Raw genomic sequence first — 20,000 nt, 5'->3', positions numbered from 1 at the left:
ATTGCCATCATGACTCTCTTCCCCTCTACGGAGCGTTATATTTTTTTTCGTGCGCAGGTGGCCTCGTTTTATTTATTTATTTGTTTCCTCGATTTGCCAAGCATGCATAAGATAATAGAGATAAGCATATGCAAGATTATGAACAGATGAAATGGGTACGAATACATGGAGACAGTAGGACGGGGACAGTAGGCAGTAGAATAAAATATAGGATTAATTTAATTGTTGTTTTTTTAATTGAAAATTTTGAAGAAAAAAAAAACTTTTACAAATATTTACTTCCCTCCCAATACCCTCCCCCCCAAACCCCCCACCTTCCCCCCCCCCCCGACTTCCCAGAGCCAATACAGGGTATAAATCTTTAACAAAGATATTCTAAAATAAACTTTAAAAAAAGTTAATATCATCTTTCATTTGAGCTTTAACTCCTCTTTGCTAGGCTGGCTCTAAACAGATTATATCATTCCTTGTTTCTTCAGTCATAAACTATCTGGAATTTCTTAGTCCCGGATTTATTTTGAATATAGTCAATCCATCTTCTCCACTCCAGTTTATATCTCTCATTGGAATGGTCCTTGAGATATGCTGATATTTTAGCCATCTCTGCTAGGTTTGTTACTTATAATGTCCATTCTTGAATAGTAGGCAAATCTTTCTTCTTCCAGTATTGCGCCACTAGCAGTCTTGCTGCGGTTGTTAAATGCAAAATCAGGTTAGTCTCTACAACTGTACAATCAGTAATTATACCCAACAAAAATAACTGAGGGGGTGCATTGGCCGGAAATCGAACCCGGGCCTCCCGCATGGCAGGCGGGTATTCTACCACTGAATTTAATTGTTAATTTTAATCTAATTTTTAAAATTGTATGGTTAATATTAATTGGGTTTGTTTGTGGATACTTTATTTAATTTCCTTTTTAACTTTTGTAACATGTGTTGTTGTTTTTTGTTAATGTTGTACGATACCCTGAGTCCTTTGGGGGAAGGGCGGCATATAAATCCAATAAACAAACAAAAAACAAACATACGGTGCGTTTTATGGACCTCTTAGGAATGCGGTGAGGTCGACGATAAGACGGTCTTAAGGTTAAGGTTTTGTGGGGGTTTGGGGAACAAGCCACAGAGTCAGGTAGAGCATTCCAGGCGTTGCCCACTCCTGTGACTGAAGTCGTATTTTCTGCAATCGAGTTTGGAGCGGTTGACCTTGAGTTTCTATCGATTGTGCGGTCGTGTGTTGTTGTGGTTGAAGCTGAAGTAGTCATTGACAGGTAGGACGTTGTAGCAGATAATTTTATGCACTACGCTTAGGTGAGACTGAAGGCGGTGTAGTTCTAAGTTGTCCAAGCCCCAAATTTCAAGCCTGGTGGCGTAAGGCAGTGGTCTCCAACCTTGGCAACTTTAAGACCTGTGGACTTCAACTCCCAGAGTTCCTCAGCCAGCCAGTTGAAGTCCACAGGTCTTAAAGTTGCCAAGGTTGGAGACCACTGGCGTAAGGGATTCTATTGTGAGCAGAGGAATGAGGACTCTTCTCGTGAAATACATTATATTGCCAAAAATATTCGCTCACCCATCCAGATAATCAGGATCAGATGTTCCAATCACTTCCATGGCCACAGGGGTATAAAATCGGTTCCACCACAAAACCGCGTTCGACTAAAGCGCTCTCGACGAAACCGCGTAGCTGACGTCATCACAGCGTGACAACAGTGCGGAGAAAAAAGCACGCTGTAAACGCTAAACCTAAAATTAACCCCTAAACCTAAACCTAACCCCCCTAAACCTAATCCTAAACCTAACCCTAAACCTAACCCTTAACCTAACCCTAAACCTAACGCTAAACCTAATCCTAACCCTTAACCTAACCCTAAACCTAACCCTAACCCTTAACCTAACCCTAACCCTAACCCTTAACCTAACCCTAAACCTAACCCTAAACCTAACCCTAAACCTAACCCTTACCTTAACTTGAATCGGCTTGCTTTCAAAGCGCTATTTAAAGCGCCCTTCTTTCTCCGCACTCGCTGTTGTCGCCCTGCTGATGACGTCAGCGACGCGGTTTAATCAGGCGCGCTTTAGTCGAGCACGGTTTTGTCGTGCCACGATAAAATCAAGGACCTAGGCATGCAGACTGTTCTTAGAAACATTTGGGAAAGAATGGGCTGCTCTCAGGAGCTCAGTGAATCCCAGCGTGGAACTGTGATAGGATGCCACCTGTGCAACAAATCCAGTCGTAACATTTCCTCACTCCTAAATATTCTACAATCAACTGTCAGCTGTATTATAAGGACGTGGAAGTGTTTGGGAATGACAGCAACTCAGCCCCGAAGTGGTAGGCCACGTAAACTCATCCAACATCAGCGTGTGACCTCACAAATGCGCTTCTGGAAGAAGGGTCAGAAATCCCCATAAACACCCTCCTGAACCTTGTGGACAGCCTTCCCAGAAGAGTTGAAACTGTTATAGCTGCAAAGGGTGGACCGACGTCATATTGAACCCTATGGATTAGGAATGGGAGGTCACTTACAGTAAGTTCATAGGCGAGTAAAGGCAGGGGAGCGAATACTTTTGGCAATATAGTGTACCTCTGAAGTCTGGACCCACTCAATTGTATTAATGTCCGATATACAGTGTGGATTCCAGGCAGACGAGCTGTATTCGAGGATTGGTCTGGCAAAGGTTTTGTATGCCTTAGTTTGCAGTAGAATGTTACCAGAGAAGAAGCTTCGCAAAATTAGGTTGACAACTCTTAATGCCTTTTCGGCAATGCTGTTACAGGGAGCTTTGGGGCTTAGATCATTAGAGATGAGTACTCCAAGGTCCTTGACAGAGTGAGGCTCATCTACGAGGTCGTATCCGCCCAGCTTATAGTTTACGTTCTGATTTTTTTTGCCAATGTGTAAAACAGACCTTAATTCACACTTTCATAACTTGTGTGTGTGAGTGTGTGTGTGTTTCTACCGCGGAGACAAGAAAGAGAAGGAACGAGGAGTTAACAACTGCAGCGATTCGCTTAACGACGGTGGCAAGAAAGCCCGTAAAACCTGTGGCAAAATTCACATAGCTATGAGCAACGGAAATTTGTGGGTCGTAAGAGGAGGACTGCCAAGATGGTGCAGTGGTTAGAGTGCAGTACTGTAGGCCACTTCAGCTGACTGTTATCTGCAGTTCAGTGTTCAAATCTCACCAGGCTCAAGGTTGACTCAGCCTTCCATCCTTCCGAGGTGAGTAAAATGAGGACCCAGATTGTTGTTGGGGGCAATATGCTGGCTCTGTAAACCGCTTAGAGAGGGCTGAAAGCCCTATGAAGCGGTATATAAGTCTAACTGCTATTGATATTGCTACCTGTATGAATCCTGGCCGCCCAAAGGTTGCAGAGTTTCTGCCTAGGTACAATTTGTAAGAACTGGACTGCCATCTGTCAGAGACGGCGCAGGGTCTCCTGCTTGCGTGGTTGGACTAGATGACCTCCAAGGTCCCTTCCGACTCTTGTTATTCTGTTATTATTCTGTTATTCAGAAGTTGTGGGAGCTTGGTCCCTGGAAGCTTTCAAGAAGAGATTGGGCTGCCATCTGCCAGAAACGGCGTAGGGTCTTCCTGCTTGGATGGAAAGTTGGACTAGATGACCTCCAAGGTCCCTTCCGACTCTGTTAATCTGTGAAATTGTGGGGAAGGCTTCAGAGATTGTGGTCAAACCGGCACGCCTGTGCAGCGTGACAGCCAGCACTTTAAAAGCTAGGTCAGCGATGAATTATTCATGGCTCATGGCTGCAAGATATATGTCCCTGCCTTAGGATGTTGGGGGGGGGGGGAGGAGGGAAGATATTTACTTCCAACCAGAGAAGGAGGGAAGGGAAACCTTTTGCCACCAGCCCCAGCGTATTCTCCCGTGATCAGATGACAAGCAATCAATCAAGTCTCAGCTGGGAAATTTGCGGGATTTTGCAAAGACGGAACTCAAGCAGAGTGGAAGTCAACGCAAAGCAGCTGCAATGCCACCAGATAATCGATTCTCAACAAATGAGGAGGAAATTCAACGTCTCGAAGGATCCCCCTAGCAGCAAAATTAGAAGCTCAAGTTCCCAGTGTTTCTACCCTGCTTCCCTGAAAGTAAGATTGGACTAGAAGACCTTGGAAGAGGTCTTCTAGTCCAATCCCTGCGATTAATAAGCCCCATCGGGCTTTGGAGTGCATGCGCTAAAATACACCCTCCCCCGAACATAAGCCCTCCCTGAAAATATTGCAACACACCAACAGCCAGGAGGTGACTATGCTCTCTGCCTCCTGCACCTCAAAAATAATAAGACCTCCCCGAAAATAAGGCCAAGCGCTTTTTTCGGAGCTCAAAAGAAAATAAGACCCTGTCTTATTCTCGGGAAAACATGGTATCAAATCTGGGAGCTCTCAAGAGGGATGAGTGTCCCTAGAAATCACCACCGTGTTTTTCCTATCTTTATTTCCGGTCCTTCTCTACATTCAAGCAGTCCAGGGCAGAAAAAGAATAAGAAGAACAATAAACGGAGTAAGAGAAGATGTATTCTGTATCCAAAAACCAGCTTTGCTAGTCAGGAGAAAATGTAGCTGAGAAGAGGAAGAGATATGTAGAATTAGAATAGGATAGGATACGATAGTATAGGATACGATAGTATAGGATAGGATTGGATAGAATTGGATAGGATTGAATAGGATTGAATAGGATTGAATAGGATTGAATAGGATTGAATAGGATTGAATAGGATTGAATAGAATAGAATAGAATAGCAGAGTTGGAAGGGACCTTGGAGGTCTTCTAGTCCAATCCCTGCCTCGGCAGAAAGCCCTATACCATTTCAGACTGATGGATATCCAACATCTTCTTTAGAACTTCCAGTGTTGGAGAATTCACAGCTTCTGGAGGGAAGCTGTTCCACTGATTAATTGTTCTAACTGTCAGGAAATTTTTCCTTAGTTCTAAGTTGCTTCTCTCCTTGATTAGTTTCCACCCATTGCTTCTTGTCCTGCCCTTTTTCCATGGCTGGAGAAATTACTGGAAAGGAAGAATGCCAAGGTGTCAAGGTTAAAGCTGAGCGTGTTTCCATCAGCATTCATAAGCCCCAGCAGGTAATGAGATGGTTGAGCATTTGAAATGCAGCCGAAATGCAAGGAAGGAAAAAAAAATAAGAACCTGCTGCAGCCCTGAATACATATTCGACCTCCAGATGTTTCTTAAACGCACTTCCCCCATAGCCCCAGATAGCTTGGCCTGGGAGGAAAGGCACTGCCCATTCGGCAACATCTGGGAAACCTCTGCGTTTCCGCTCCCTCTTTCTATTTGCTAAAACCTGATTTGGAATTTCGATTTAATAGAAATAGAATAACAGAGTTGGGAGGGACCTTGGAGGTCTTCTAGTCCAACCCCCTGCTTAGGCAGGAAACCCTACACTACTTCAGACAAATGGTTGTCCAACATCTTCTTAAAGACTTCCAGTGTTGGAGCATTCACAACTTCTGGAGGCAAATTCTGTTCCACTGATTCATTGTTCCAACTGTTAGGAAATTTCTCCTTAGTTCTAAGTTGCTTCTCTCCTTGATTAGTTTCCACCCACTGCTTCTTGTCCTGCCCTCGGGTGCTCTGGAGAATAGCCTGACTCCCTCTTCTTTGTGGGAGGCCCTGAGATATTGGAAATTTTGCAGAAAATATGACTTCAGCAACAGAATGGTCAACCCCCTGAGTCCCCTTCGGGGGAAAAGGGCGGCATATAAATAAACTTAACTTAACTTAACTTAACCCCTGGAATGCACTGCCTGACTCTGTTGTTACATCCTCAAACCTCCATAACTTTAACCTTAAACTATCTGTTGACCTCTCCCCATTCCTAAGAGGTCAGGAGGAGCATGCATAAATGCACCATCGTGCCTACTGTCCTATTGTCCCCATTTCTCTGTCCCCATTTTCTGTCTTCTTATTCATGTTTATTCTTATTCCTGTTATCTTGTACATGAGTGACCAAATAAATACATAAATTAAATAAATAAACATATAGTCTAAATATTCCTTTCTCAGAGAGTTAAGGACGTCTTGCCCTGCACCTGGAGTGGTGTGACTGGGAGGCATCTCCAGTGGGGACTGTGCCTGATTGGAGCATGGGATGGACATGGGGGTGCTGGGCAGGGAGTTGAACTTTCCTTTGGGTGGGGAAAACCTGGAAGCTTTCAGATTCGGGTTTTCCCAGATGTGCCAATATGACACCCCTAATAAAATGGAACTTTGACTGCCTCGTAGTCTTCTTTCATTTGGGGTGTTCCTTGGAACCTTGATCGAAAGATTCCTGTATTATAGGCAGAGAACAATAAAGTACCGTACCTTTCGGAGTATAAGACGCACCTTTCCCCCACTAAAAGAGTGTGAAGATTTGGGTGTGTCTTATACACTGAATGTAGCCCCACCCATCCACCGCCCCCCACCCTTTGGCCTCTGCCTCCTAGTAATTTACCTCCTTGCAGTAGACGGGGAAATTGTGGAGGCTGCACTAGACGATAGCAATCCCTGTAGCCTGAAACAGCTGATGATCGGGAGGCCCAGGCTGAAACTGAAAGTGAAACTTCCTCTTTGCTCCACCAGGCAAATTGCTGGGAGGCAGAAGCAGATTTTTTTCCCCCATGTGCTAATCAGGCTGTTTGCTGCAAGGAGGGGTAAGTCAACAACTATAAATGCCTATAGAATGTTCAAATTATGAGGCTTATTTTTTTTTAAAGATTGCTTTAATATTGTTCTAGACAGCTTAACAAAATGAAGGAGCTTTTTAAAATAAATGCTTGATCTGAAGAGGCCCAGTGCTATTGTATCTTCTTTTAAATAGCAGAGAATAACGTATACTTCCAGAAAGCCATATCAATTTAAACAGCATCTGTACAAGTATAGCCTGAAATGTAACACTACAAACAGTGTATATTGTCTGTACTGTTTGCTGTTTGTTGCAAGGAGGCAAATTGCTGGGAGGCAGAAGCAGATTTCCCCTCCCTTGTTTTCCTCCCCAAAAGCTAGGTGCGTCTTATACTCCGAAAGATACGATAGGTATGCAAGTCTACTTATTCATGCCTGACTGGTTTCAGGTAGAAGTATGACATTGAAATCCAGGCATTACTCTTGGGAGAGTTATTATTTTCTACGTGTACGGGGACGAAGGAGCAGATGGAATGATAACCATCTACTGAAGACCTGAGGCCATTTATTTGTAGGAAATAATGTTCTTTTATTATACACCCAAAGTTATCATTTCACATCTCTTTTCCTGAGCCTAATGTTCTGTTGCCTGCTTGAAACCCTTTGGCATTTTACAAAAACAAGCATTTTTTTTTGCGATCCAGGACAGCAAGGAGAAATTTCCTTTTGGGCAGCTGACGAGAGGAAGGGATGGGAGACTAATGAGCAAATGAACGGAAAATCACCATTGGGGGGAAATGGAGAATTGCCATCTCTGCATTTTGTCACCTTCTGACAAAATATGAAGATTGGTGGTGGATACTTTTGAGTAGCCGGAAGTGACCTTGAAACAGGGGAAAAGAAAAATAGGATGAGTGAGACCTCCGTCCTCATTTAAGGAAGATGGGCATTAGCTCAGACTAAAGTGAAAGTTACAGAGATGGCATCTTCTTTTAGACATCCCTGCTAATCTGGTTGAGGATCTGGCAAAAGAACAAAAATGGTCAAACATTTCTAATTAGGACTGTCCAGAATGGTTTTAGAAGTTTCTTTCCTCCATGGAAAAAAGAACTTTTGATATTCTACCTTATTCACAAAGTGTCTGAGATGCTTTGGTTGCATTTATTTCCTATAAGAGGTGGAGTTGAGAAAACTTGCTTCTACTCTTGATCATGTACTACATACAAGTATTAAATCTGGATTTACAAGAGATCTATCAAGGCAAAAAGAAATCAAGTTCCAGGACATTATTTCCTGGGATTAAAATCTAAGATTGTTAAAAGTGCAGGGAAGGAATATAAAGTTGGTTTGTTTGATCAAGGTTGAAATAGTTACATAGTTGTTTCTGGTAGCTCTTAATGGATTTTTGCTGATTAGGAATGAGCAACAAAGCTTTAAGATTTTGTTAATAATTAAGAGATGAGTTATAGGAAAAATAGCACATTTGTTGTTTCTTAAGAGATAGCTATAATTTACTAAAATTGTTTGTTCTGGTTATGATGAGGTGGGAAGATACTTCTTTATTCTTTCTTTTCTACCTTTTCCTTTCTTCTGCACTTTTGGAACTTTTATTAGTTTTCACCTTTTCAATTATAATCTTAATAAAATTAATTTTTTTTAAAAAAAAGTTTAACATGAAGGAAGCGTCGCCTGATAGATCTCAGAAATTATATCTACACATCTTTATTTCTGCAAAATGGGGGCCCCTCCTGGACTCACCCCAGAATCTCAGATGAACTTACTTTCAAGCCAGTGTTTTCTGCTTCCGAATCCTTGTCCACCCCTGTGATGTAAATCCCAAGGGCGTATTCGGACCCCCCTCGAATCATGAGACCCAGAGATCGCCCTTCGTCCAACACGAGGTTAACCTGCACCAAGAAACAAGGAAAAAAATATTTTAAAAATTGACCATTGAATTGTACAGGTTGTTCTGACCGAGGCTTCCCAAGAGCATGAAGCAAACTCCTGATCCTGACAAAAACACCTTTTATTAATTGACTGTGAATTCTGCTCATTCACATCCAGCAAAGTCTTTTGAGGGAGGATTTACAGTCACAGACCTTATCTGGCTTGGAGAGCTGCCAGGTTGATCTCTGCAAAACTTGGCCAGGAGTCTCCGAGAGTCACAAACCAATGAAGCGAATGAATGGCCTCCTGCAAACTCCACTCCCCTTTCGTTCCTCTTTTATTCTCTCTGTGAGGGGCCATGCATCATCCACCTGTGGCCTTACTCTCAAGTCGACCCCTGTTCTTTAGCTCTTCCCTTCGTCTGGCAACTCTGCGCAGGCACACACTGGGAACAGGCTCCAGCTGTTCTTCTGCCTCACTGATGTCTGACTCTGAAGGCAGCAGTTCTGCTGGCTGTTGGTGGGCCACAACACAGGTAAAGAAAGTCCTTTGACATAGATATGACCTTCACTGCTTTTCAGAACTCGCCTTGTCCATGGCATCACACTAGCTGTCCTTGACTTATGATCACAGTTGAGCCCAAAATTTCCGTCACTAAAAAAAGAGAGTGGTTAAGTGATAAGATTCTGGTCTTCTGCAAAAAAAGAGCAACTGATGCGTAAATTATGAAATGTGGCATTGATAATGTTTGGAGGGTCATCAGATACAAGTTTTTCCAGATTTCAGTAGTGAGACTTTACAAATGGAGGAGAGAGATGCATCAGTTACTGAAGAAATATAATATTAATCGTAGCTGGGGCTATCCAGTATTTTTTGAGATTTCCATATGGTGGAAGATTTTACAGAGTTGAAACGAAGGAGGTGGCGTTGGAGAAATTAAGGCAGCTCAGAATCATCAATGAATGAGATGTTGAAATAAATCTGGAACACCTCGAGTAATTTCAACCAAACTTGACACACAGATAACTTACTCTCTGGAGATAAATACTATGGGGGTAACGCCCCTCGTTGTGAGTGTGTCTCTCTCTTTGTGTGCATGTGTGTGTGTGTGTGTGTTTCTGTGTGTGTGTGTTCCAGAATAACTCTGGAACGCCTGAGCCACTGAAATGAAAAGGAATGAATTATATCTATCGTGTCAAATCACAGTACTTTTGATGGTGATAGTGTGCATTTTGGATTCAAGTCCATGCGTGTTTCTGTTTGTGTGTGTGTTCCAGCATTACTTTGACTTGACACTATAGATATACATAATTCATTCCTTTTCCTGTCTAACACAGGATTAGTATAAATGAATATCTGGACAAGGCCAAGTTATCAGCTAGTAACCTAAAAATTCAATTTCCATCAATCAGTGTGTGATCTGGGTACGGCTGTTTTTTAAGCCATCATAATCCACATGCTTGCTATAGTATTCATCACAATATTTTTGATAACATAATAATCTTTTTTTTGTTTCTCTCCTGTAATATGGGTCTCTCCTAGGTGTATCCACTTGGACATGTTTCCCTTAAACATTTCCCTGGTTGAATCTAAGCTCTGAGGTTGGAAATAGCTACGGGGGGGGGGGGGCAGAGCTGCAGCCGGTGCAGCTGGAGCGTGTTTGCGGTAGTGCCTCCCGGTTTTATTTTATTTTATCAATTTTTAGTACTCCTACTGGATTTCTTTTTTATTTAATTAACATTTTTTGGTGGAGATAACAGCGTAGAACATAATACAAACAAAAACTTTTGTTGCTGCCGAAGAATTAAATAAGCATGGGAAAATGACATGGCACCAGCCCAGGATCTCTCCCTCCAGTGAAGACAGCAAAACAACCAAATAGGTACGTGTTGTGGCCCAGCAGGAGCCGCTGGAGCTTCACCAGACTCCGACAGCGAGGAGCCCTATGAGTTGGCTCTGGAAGATGTGGAGGACCCTGGACAGGGTACTGACTCCGAGCAGGGCCCAGAGAGGCTGGTTGGCCACCAGGAGGTGCCTGAGGCCTGGAGCAGCGATGAGAGCCAAAGGGAGCATGCTCCTGAAGTCAAGCCTTAGAGCAGTGGGGAGGAGACAAGGGAGTGTGATCCTGACGTCATGCATTGGAGCAGTGGGGAGGAAACAAGGGAGTTGGTCCTGGATGCCCGGCAACGGAGGGCTAATAGGCGTACAGAACAGTTACGCAGTTACAGGAGATAATTGAACTCAGCTGGTGGTAATTAGGCTCCTCTCAAGGCTATAAAAGGAATGGCTTTCCACAAGCTCGTCGCAGGAATCGACATATTTACTAGAGCTGGAGAAGCTATCATGGCTATCTTGCCAAGGTCTGGTCTGTGCTGGATTGCTGCCAAGGTCTAGTCTGTGTGTTAATAAATCCTTGAAGTATCTTTGTCTCGGCGTGCTTTGGGGTATGAAGAGGGGGGTCAGAACAGCTACGGTACTTCACCATGAAAACAGCCTCCTCACAAAGCAAACATGAATTGCTATGCTGCCAGCTTGTAAAGTAGTGCTTTAAAAGTCTTTAAAAAACACTTTAAAAATGCTTTAAAAACGCTTTAAAAACAGCCTCTCAGGATGCTTTTCACAGGGCCAGTGAGTGAGTAGGGGAGGGGCAAGTGCAGCAAGGTCAAAGGCAAAATGGACTGATAAATTGGCCACGCCCACCCAGTCATGTGACCACCTAGCCACACCCACCCAGCCGCTCCAGGGCCCCTCCCCTAACAGTCTGAATCAGCCCCCTGTTTAAAAAGTTTGAGGACCCCTGGTCTAAGTGTTATTGCTATTCCTTGAAAACTAACTCCTGAGAAAGAGGGAGAGACTCAACCAGGTTGGCACGGCCAAGTTTTAATTGCTTTGATTCTGCAGCCAGGTTCATATTGCTAAAGCACCCCCCAAGAGAGGGGGGAAAAAGCAGATATCGTTTTGATTAAAATTCAGGCTAAGTGCAGCTCCAGCAGACACAGGTAGAACCAGCCCACACCTCCCTTCTCACTTTTGAAATATTAGAGTAGAGGCCTTATTGAACAAACATTGCTTCGGGCTGTAAGACGAGATACTGCCAAAAAAAAAAAAATCAGATAACTTAAAGGGAATGAATTCTTTTTTCCCCCCTCTTTAGTCTGGGGAGCAATTAACCAAGCCGGAGAGGGAGAGAGAGAGAAGGAGAAAATTATACATTTGCAGGGAGCGGGCATCCTTCCTTGCAAATCAGGAAATGGAAAAGAGCGTTAATTCCATATTAATTAGGGAAATTAACAACCAGCAAATATTCTAAAAGCAGGCTTTGATAAGTTTAATCAGATCCGGAACGCTGGGACGGTTTCATTGTTTTGAAAAACCCACCAACCGTTTTGCATTATTAATGGGACAAAAAAGCAATTTTTTAAGGGAGAGAGATACGTTTTACCGGGTTGGTGATGATGGGGAATAAAGTTGGAAATGTAACGATCGTGTTAGCTGCCTACAAACCAAGCTTTGGCTTTTTTCCAAACCACTGTAGATGGTCTGTACGGCTCTTAAGTCCTATTTTAACCACATGCTCCTTTCAAACGGGTAGGAGCAGATCTTGGCTGATGTCAAAAAAATCAGGATATGTGTTGTGGCCCGCCAGCAGCCAAATTCGGACAGTGAGGAGGTTGGGGAGGGACATGGGCCAGTCCTGGAGTCTAGGGAAGGCTCTGATGAGCGCTCTGTGTCGGAGGCATAGAGGGGGCACAATGATAATATATCTGCTGAACAAAACTCCGCCTTGGCAACAGGAAAGGCATCCAGCCAGGAAACATTCAGTTGCCCAGACTCCACCCCACAGGGGTGTCATTAAAAGAAGAAGATGATGAATAATATGGGTTGGCTGGCTTTGGTTCGCCACGTTGTTTGAACCCTGTATTGATGGCTTGTCAACCACGATTTACAGCTGAGCATATTGTTGCACCAAGAAACGGTTGATTTTTCCAATAAACCATGTTGAAGAAATCATGGCTGGTTGAGAGCCAGTCCAACCTTCTTCCAAATGTGTCAAGACTGCAAAACTTTGGGTTAAATACACACAACAAATTGACCACGACAATTGTGAACTTGGCTCTTTGTTTTGGTACATCCTGGATAGATGCGGAAGTGTCATCCAGAAGCCCAGATTTAAATCTGATTTAAGCTTGGATTTACCCACTTCATCTACTCAAGGCCTTTCCATCTTACCTGTGCCTTGGACACACATCGTTAGCATGGGGACACCAAAGGGGAGCACACTTTTTTTTTTAAATTTTTTATATACATTCACAATTATATGATCTCATAACTGTTATTAATAATATGTATTTATAACAATTTTTTCCCTACAGTTGACAATATACTTGAAGATTGCTTTCTTACCATCCCATAGATCCATCTTATCTTACAACGGTCCTACTTCTTCTTCCCTCCCTCCCTCTTTCCTTCCCTCGTTTCTTCTCTCCTACTCTCCTTCCTTCCCTCCTTCCTTCCCTCCCTCCTTCCCCCTTCCCCCCTTCTCTCCTTCCCTCCTTCCTTCCTTCCCTCCTTTCTTCTCTAGGGGAGCACCCTTAGTCCATCCCTCCAGCTGTTGGCAAGGAGGGTGCAGCTCAGTGGTGGGTTTCAAATTTTTTTCCAATCTACTCTGTGGGTGTGGCCTCCTTTGTGGGAGTGGTTTGCCGGTCATGTGTTCTCTCTCTCTCTCTCTCTCTCTCTCTCTCTCTTTCCTTCCATTTGTCTCTCTGTCCCTTTTTTCTTTTTTTCTTTCATCTCTCACTTATTCTTTCTTTTTTTATTTCTTCCTTTCTTCCTTTCTTTCTCTTTCTCTCTCTGTGTGAATCTGTGTGTGTGTGTGTGTGTGTGTGTGTGTGTGTGTGTGTGGTGTGTGTGTGTGTATATGTGTCTGGCTCTTTGCCTCTCCCTCCCTCCTCCCTCCCTCCCTCTGTGTCTCTATGTCAGTGGTGGGTTTCAAAAAATGTTTGGAAGCTCTTCTGTAGGTGTGGCCTGCTTTCCGGGTCCACTGGTGGAACCTCTTCTAACCAGTTCGGTAGATTTGACGAACCGGTAGGAACCCACCTCTGGTGCAGCTGATCTGGGGCTTTAAAAGACGGCGGCAATAAGATAAATTGGCTGGCTGAGATCTCATGATGCCAAGGGGGCAGTTTTCAAGGCACAACCTTGTCTCCCCGATCGCTGAAATATGTAGCAGCAGCCTGCCAGATAGGACAAAGGAAAAGGAACAGGTTCTGGAAGGGGACCAGATGAACAGAGTCCAAAGATATCCTACTTCCATCCGAGCTGGTGGGCTGATGTGCCCTTTTGGCACAGCGGGAGCTTCCATTAACATTCCCCTTGAACGATTTAGCACTCCTGATGAAGTGAAAACAGACAGTGCAGCTCTCCACGTTTGGAAGGACAGAATAATTGGAGGTTACCGGTTACTCTGACCTTCCACTGTTCAATCCGAGGCAATCAGCGCTAAATGCCTGGAGATAGACTCCTCTGTGTATGGATACACTCAGCATATGGAGATAGATTTAACACGCGTTGTAAAATATCCTGCAGCCATGCGGCTTAGAGAGCCTTCTTTGTTTCTTTCCCACTTGATGTGGCCTGCTGGAGGTCAGAAGAGCTGGCAGCAGAGTCGGACAGTGAGGAGGCTGGGGAGGAACATGGGTCAGTCCTGGGGGCCGAGGAAAGCTCAGACGAGGGCTCTGCATCGGAGGCAGAGAGGGAGCTAGACAGCAGTGAGGCAGAGGAACAGCTGGAGCCTGTTCCCAGTGTGCGCATGTGCAGAGCTGCCACAGGACAAGAACAAAAGCAGGGTCGACTTGGGAATAAAGCCACTCCTTGGAGGTGATTGGCCCCTCCCATAGGAAGAGCAAATGGGGCTTTTTCAGGAAACAATTCGTTCCTTTGGTCGTTTCAAGAGTGGAAAGTTCTGTTTGTGACTATAAGAGACTCTGTGCCAAGTTTTGCCTTGCCCTGCATTTGGAAACTTAGTTATCTGGCAACTCTCCAAGTGAGATAAGGTTCGTGTGGATGAATATTCATTTGAAAGACTATTTGCCAAGTCTTGCTGATTGTGAAGGAAAGGAATTCTCAGTCATGTAAATAAAAGAGGTTTTACCTCTTGCTTTTTACGGAAGCTTAAGTCAGAACACCACTTGCCTGGAAATCAGAATACAGAATAACAGGATTGGGAGAAACCTTAGAGGTCTTCTATTCCAAACTTAGTCAAGCAGAAGACCCTGTTCCATTCCAGGCAAACGGTTGTACCATCTTCCAGTTTCTAGGTTCTATCGTATCTCAAGACTTAAAATGGACACCTAACATCAAAAACGTCATCCAAAAAGCACAACAAAGAATGTTCTTTCTGCGCCAACTCAGGAAACTCAAAGTGCCCAAGTTGTTGCCGATTCTGTTCTACAGAGGAATTATTGAGTCTGACATCTGCACTTCCATAACTGTCTGGTTTGGCTCTGCAACCCAACAAGACAGACACGAACTTCAATGGATAATTAGAACTGCAGAAAAAACAATGGCTACGAACCTGCCTTCCATTGAGGTATCCATTGAGGCTACCAACCTGTATATTGCACGAGTCAGAAAGAGGGCTGTGAAAATATCTACAGACCCCTCGCATCCTGGACATCAATTGTTTCAACTCCTACCCTCAAAACAATGCTATAGGGCCCTGCACACCAGAACAACTAGACACAAGGACAGTTTCGCCCCGAATGCCATCACTCTGCTAAACAACTAATTCCCGCACCACTGTCAAACTATTCACCAAAACTGTATTACTATTATTCTTCTCATCCTTCCTAGTCCCTATCTCCTCCCACTTATGACTGCAAGACTATAACCTTGTTGCCTGCATCTTTATTATTATATTGTTTATTTAGTTTCCTAAATAAATTTTAGGTTGCTTATTTAGTATTCTATGACTATCACTAAGTGTTGTATCTTATGATTCTTGAAGAAGACATTTTTCATGTTCACTGAGAACTTATGCACCAAAGACAAATTCCTTGTGTAGCCAATCACACTTGGCCAATAAAGAATTCTATTCTGTTCTGTTCTGTTCTGTTCTGTTCTGTTCTGTTCTGTGCTGTGCTGTGCTGTGCTGTGCTGTGCTGTGCTGTGCTGTGCTGTGCTATGCTATGCTATTCTGATCCATATTCTATTCTGATCCATATTCTATTCTATTCTATTCTATTCTATTCTGATCCATATTCTATTCTATTCTGATCCATATTCTATTCTGATCCATATTCTATTCTATTTTATGCTATTCTATGCTATTCTATTCTGATCCATATTCTATTCTATTCTATTCTGATCCATATTCTATTCTATTCTATTCTGATCCATATTCTATTCTATTCTATTCTATTCCGTGCTATGCTATGCTATGATGTTCTGATCCATATTCTATTCTATTCTATTCTATTCTATTCTAATCTAATCTATTCTGGTCCATATTCTATTCTATTCTGATCCATATTCTATTCTGATCCATATTCTATTCTATTCTATTCTGATCCATATTCTATTCTATTCTGATTCATATTCTATTCTATTCTATTCTATGCTATTCTATTCTGATCCATATTCTATTCTATTCTATTCTATGCTATGCTATTCTGATCCATATTCTATTCTATTCTATTCTATTCTATTCTGATCCATATTCTATTCTATTCTATTCTATTCCGTGCTATGCTATGCTATGATGTTCTGATCCATATTCTATTCTATTCTATTCTATTCTAATCTAATCTATTCTGGTCCATATTCTATTCTATTCTGATCCATATTCTATTCTGATCCATATTCTATTCTATTCTATTCTGATCCATATTCTATTCTATTCTGATTCATATTCTATTCTATTCTATTCTATGCTATTCTATTCTGATCCATATTCTATTCTATTCTATGCTATGCTATGCTATGCTATTCTGATCCATATTCTATTCTATTCTATTCTATTCTGATCCATATTCTATTCTATTCTATTCTATTCCGTGCTATGCTATGCTATGATGTTCTGATCCATATTCTATTCTATTCTATTTTTAAACCCCCCCAGTGATGGAGCAACCATAACTTCTGAAGGCAACTTCTGTTCCACTGATTCATTTTTCTCCCTGTTAGGACATTTCTCCTTCCCTCTAGGTTGCTTCTCTCTTTGATTGGTTTCCATCTGTTCCTTCCTGTGTTGCCCTCGGGTGCTTTGGAAAATAGGTTGACCTCCCCCCCCCCCTTCTGTAGGACCAGAAGTAACAGTGGCATCTATTCAGATTCCATTTCCCTTTTTGTTGTTGTTGTTGTGGAAATGTCCAGAGTGATGGCACGTTTATTAATTTTCGATAGATTTCTCCTTATGAAATTTGTCAAATATTTCACAGTATTTAAACTCTGAATGCATGCAAACATGAGAATAAAAAACAATATTTCTTGTAAAAAGATCCACCACAGGAAAAACAATAAGCAGGTGAGATCTGAAATAATAATTGAAGAATTATAATTCTCTACGGTGGAAAGCAAATGATCACACAACAAAAACCTACTTTCCTTGTGTTGATGCTACGTATTACCATATATGGTGGACTTGTAAAAAGGTTAAAGCGTTTTGGATAAAAATATGGTGGATTATGCAAAATGTTCTTTAAAAAAGGATAAAGTTTACCCCTCAGTTATTTCTGTTAGTTATAATTACTGACTGTACAGTTATAGAGACTAACTTGATTTTGCATTTAATAACGGCAGCAAGACTGTTGGTGGCGCAATACTGGAAGAAGGAAGGTTTGCCTACTATTCAAGAATGGACATTAAAAGTTACAAACTTAACAGAGATGGCTAAAATATCAGCATATCTCAAGGACCACTCAAATGAGAGATATAAACTGGAGTGGAGAAGATGGATTGACTATATTCAAAATAAATACGGGACTAAGAAATTCCAGATAGTTTATGACTGAAGAAACAAGGAATGATATAATCTGTTTAGAGTTAGCCTAGCAAAGAGGAGTTAAAGCTCAAATGAAAGATGATACTAACTTTCTTTAAGTTTATTTTAGAATAACTTTGTTAAAGATTTATACCCTGTATTGGTTCTGGGAAGTCGGGGGGGGGGGGGAAAAAGGTTGGAGGGTGGTGGGGTTCGGTGGGGGGGAGGGCAGGGGGTGGTGGTAAGAGCAGAGGTGGCGCAGTGGTTAAATGCAGCACTGCAGGCTACTTCAGCTGACTGCAGTTCTGCAGTTCGGCTGTTCAAATCTCACCGGCTCAGGGTTGACTCAGCCTTCCATCCTTCCGAGGTGGGTAAAATGAGGACCCGGATTGTTGTTGGGGGCAATATGCTGACTCTGTAAACCGCTTAGAGAGGGCTGAAAGCCCTATGAAGCAGTATATAAGTCTAATTGCTATTGCATTTGCTAAACATTTGTAAACATTTTTTTCCCCTAAAATTTTCAATTAAAAAAAACTACTTTCCATTTTCATATGATTTTGCCTGTTAGTTAGTGTGTTTTCTTTTAAAATTCACCATATTGTACTTAAGGACCCCTCATAGATTCCATTCCCATAAGGACAAAATGCCAATAGTAAGATTTGCACAGCATCTGGATAGATAGTCCACCTATAGAAGATGTGGGTTGTCATCTGGGGATCTTCACCTTCATTGGTCCTTTCCAACACTATGATTCTATCTCTGGAGGCTTTCAAGAGCAATCCAGAAAAGTCACTTCTTATGGATGTCGGATTGGTTTTCCTTCAAGGATGAGTTAGCTGATTCCTGTGGTCCTTTCCGTTTCCACCGTTGTGCATCTCCTCTTTGAAAATTCATCTGAAGGTCCTTTCTTCTCCCCAAGGTGCTCTAGCTCGATCAAAGGAAGAAGAAAGGGGAAATGATGGGGACAGAGAGCATTTTGGGCGGACCGGACAGCTGTTGTCCAAACCCTTCGGAGAGGGAGAGGAGACGGATCCGTACTGCAGTCCCACCGCGATGAGAGAAAAGTCGGAACTGCTTAGTTTAGAGACTAGGATGACATGTAGAAACCAAGATCAGAAGCCAGGGTTGATTTTAGGCCTTGGCACAAGGATCAGAAAGTGAAGGGGGGGGGGATTTGAGGAAAAACAAGGAATAAGAAGAGACGATAACTACGGGGAAGAAGATCAGTGGAGAGTGTCCTTCCCTTGAAGGAACGACTGCGAAAAGGACATCAGTTCTTGCCTTCATTTGTTTGTTTGCAAATATGTTCCAGTTGTCTTGCTGAGTCATGCTCCTGCTGATGCTGTCAAATTTCTCTCTCTCTCCCTTCCTCCTTCTCCCCCCCTCTCTTTCTCTCTCCCTCTCCCTTTCTCCCTCATTCTCTCTCCCTCTCTTTCTGTCCCTCTCTCCCCTCTCTCTCTGTCCCCTCTCTCTTTCTGTCCCTCTCTCTGTCCTCCTCTCTCTGTCCCTCCCCCCCTCTCTGTATTTTTCTCTCTTTCTGTCCCTCTCTCCCCCCTCTCTTTCCCCTCTCTCTCTTTCTGTCCCTCTCTCTGTCCCCTCTCTCTTTCTGTCCCTCTCTCCCCCTCTCTCTGTCCCCTCTCTCTTTCTGTCCCTCTCTCTGTACTCCTCTCTCTTTCTGTCCCCCTCTCCCCCCTCTATCTGTACTTTTCTCTCTTTCTGTCCCTCTCTCCCCCCTCTCTTTTCCCTCTCTCTTTCTGTCCCTCTCTCTGTACTTTTCTCTCTTTCTGTCCCCCTCTCCCCCTCCCCTCTCTCTTTCTGTCCCCCTCTCCCTCCCTCTCTGTACTTTTCTCTCTTTCTGTCCCTCTCTCCCCCCTCTCTGTACTCCTCTCTCTTTCTGTCCCTCTCTCCCCCTCTCTCTGTCCCCCTCTCTCTTTCTGTCCCTCTCTCTGTACTCCTCTCTCTTTCTGTCCCTCTCCCCCCCCTCTCTTTCCCCCTCTCTCTGTCCCTCTCTCTGTACTCCTCTCTCTTTCTGTCCCCCTCTCCCCCTCCCCTCTCTTTCTGTCCCCCTCTCCCCCTCCCCTCTCTTTCTGTCCCCCTCTCCCCCCTCTGTACTTTTCTCTCTTTCTGTCCCTCTCTCCCCACTCTATCTGTCCCCTCTCTCTTTCTGTCCCCCTCTCCCCCCTCTGTACTCCTCTCTTTCTGTCTCTCTCCCCCCCTCTCCCCTCTCTCTTTCTGTCCCTCTCTCCACCTCTTTCTCTCTCTTTCTCTGTCCCCCTTTCTCCCTCTCTTTCTCTCCCTCCCCCTCTCGTTCACTTTCTATCCCTCTCTCTCCCCCTCTCTTTCTGTCCCTCTGTCCCCCTCTCTCTCCTCTCTCTCCTCTCTCTCTATTCTTCTCTCTCTTTGTGTCCCTCTCTCTCCCCTTCTCTTTCCTCCCTATGTCCTTCTCTCTCTCCTCTCTCTGTCCCTCTCTTTGTCCCTCTCTATCACTTTCTA

The 20,000-nt window shown here is 43.4% G+C and overlaps 1 protein-coding gene across 1 annotated transcript in view; it reads right to left on the bottom strand.

Moving 5' to 3' along the window:
- WHRN (whirlin) overlaps window positions 1–20,000 on the bottom strand; it is a 100,371-nt gene that overhangs the window by 33,837 nt on the left and 46,534 nt on the right. Inside the window, exon 3 of the mRNA XM_087704657.1 lies at window positions 8,422–8,547. Within this exon, the coding sequence (XP_087560783.1) occupies window positions 8,422–8,547 (126 nt within the window). The remainder of the gene's footprint in view (window positions 1–8,421; window positions 8,548–20,000) is intronic.

Source organism: Thamnophis sirtalis, unplaced genomic scaffold, assembly GCF_051295495.1.
Source record: "Thamnophis sirtalis isolate CommonGarterSnake01/CBP01778 unplaced genomic scaffold, rThaSir2_p1.2 scaffold_2, whole genome shotgun sequence".
Taxonomy (NCBI): Eukaryota; Metazoa; Chordata; class Lepidosauria; order Squamata; family Natricidae; genus Thamnophis; species Thamnophis sirtalis.
The sequence above is the reverse complement of the archived record's forward strand: the minus strand, read 5'-3'. Positions and strand labels throughout refer to the sequence as shown.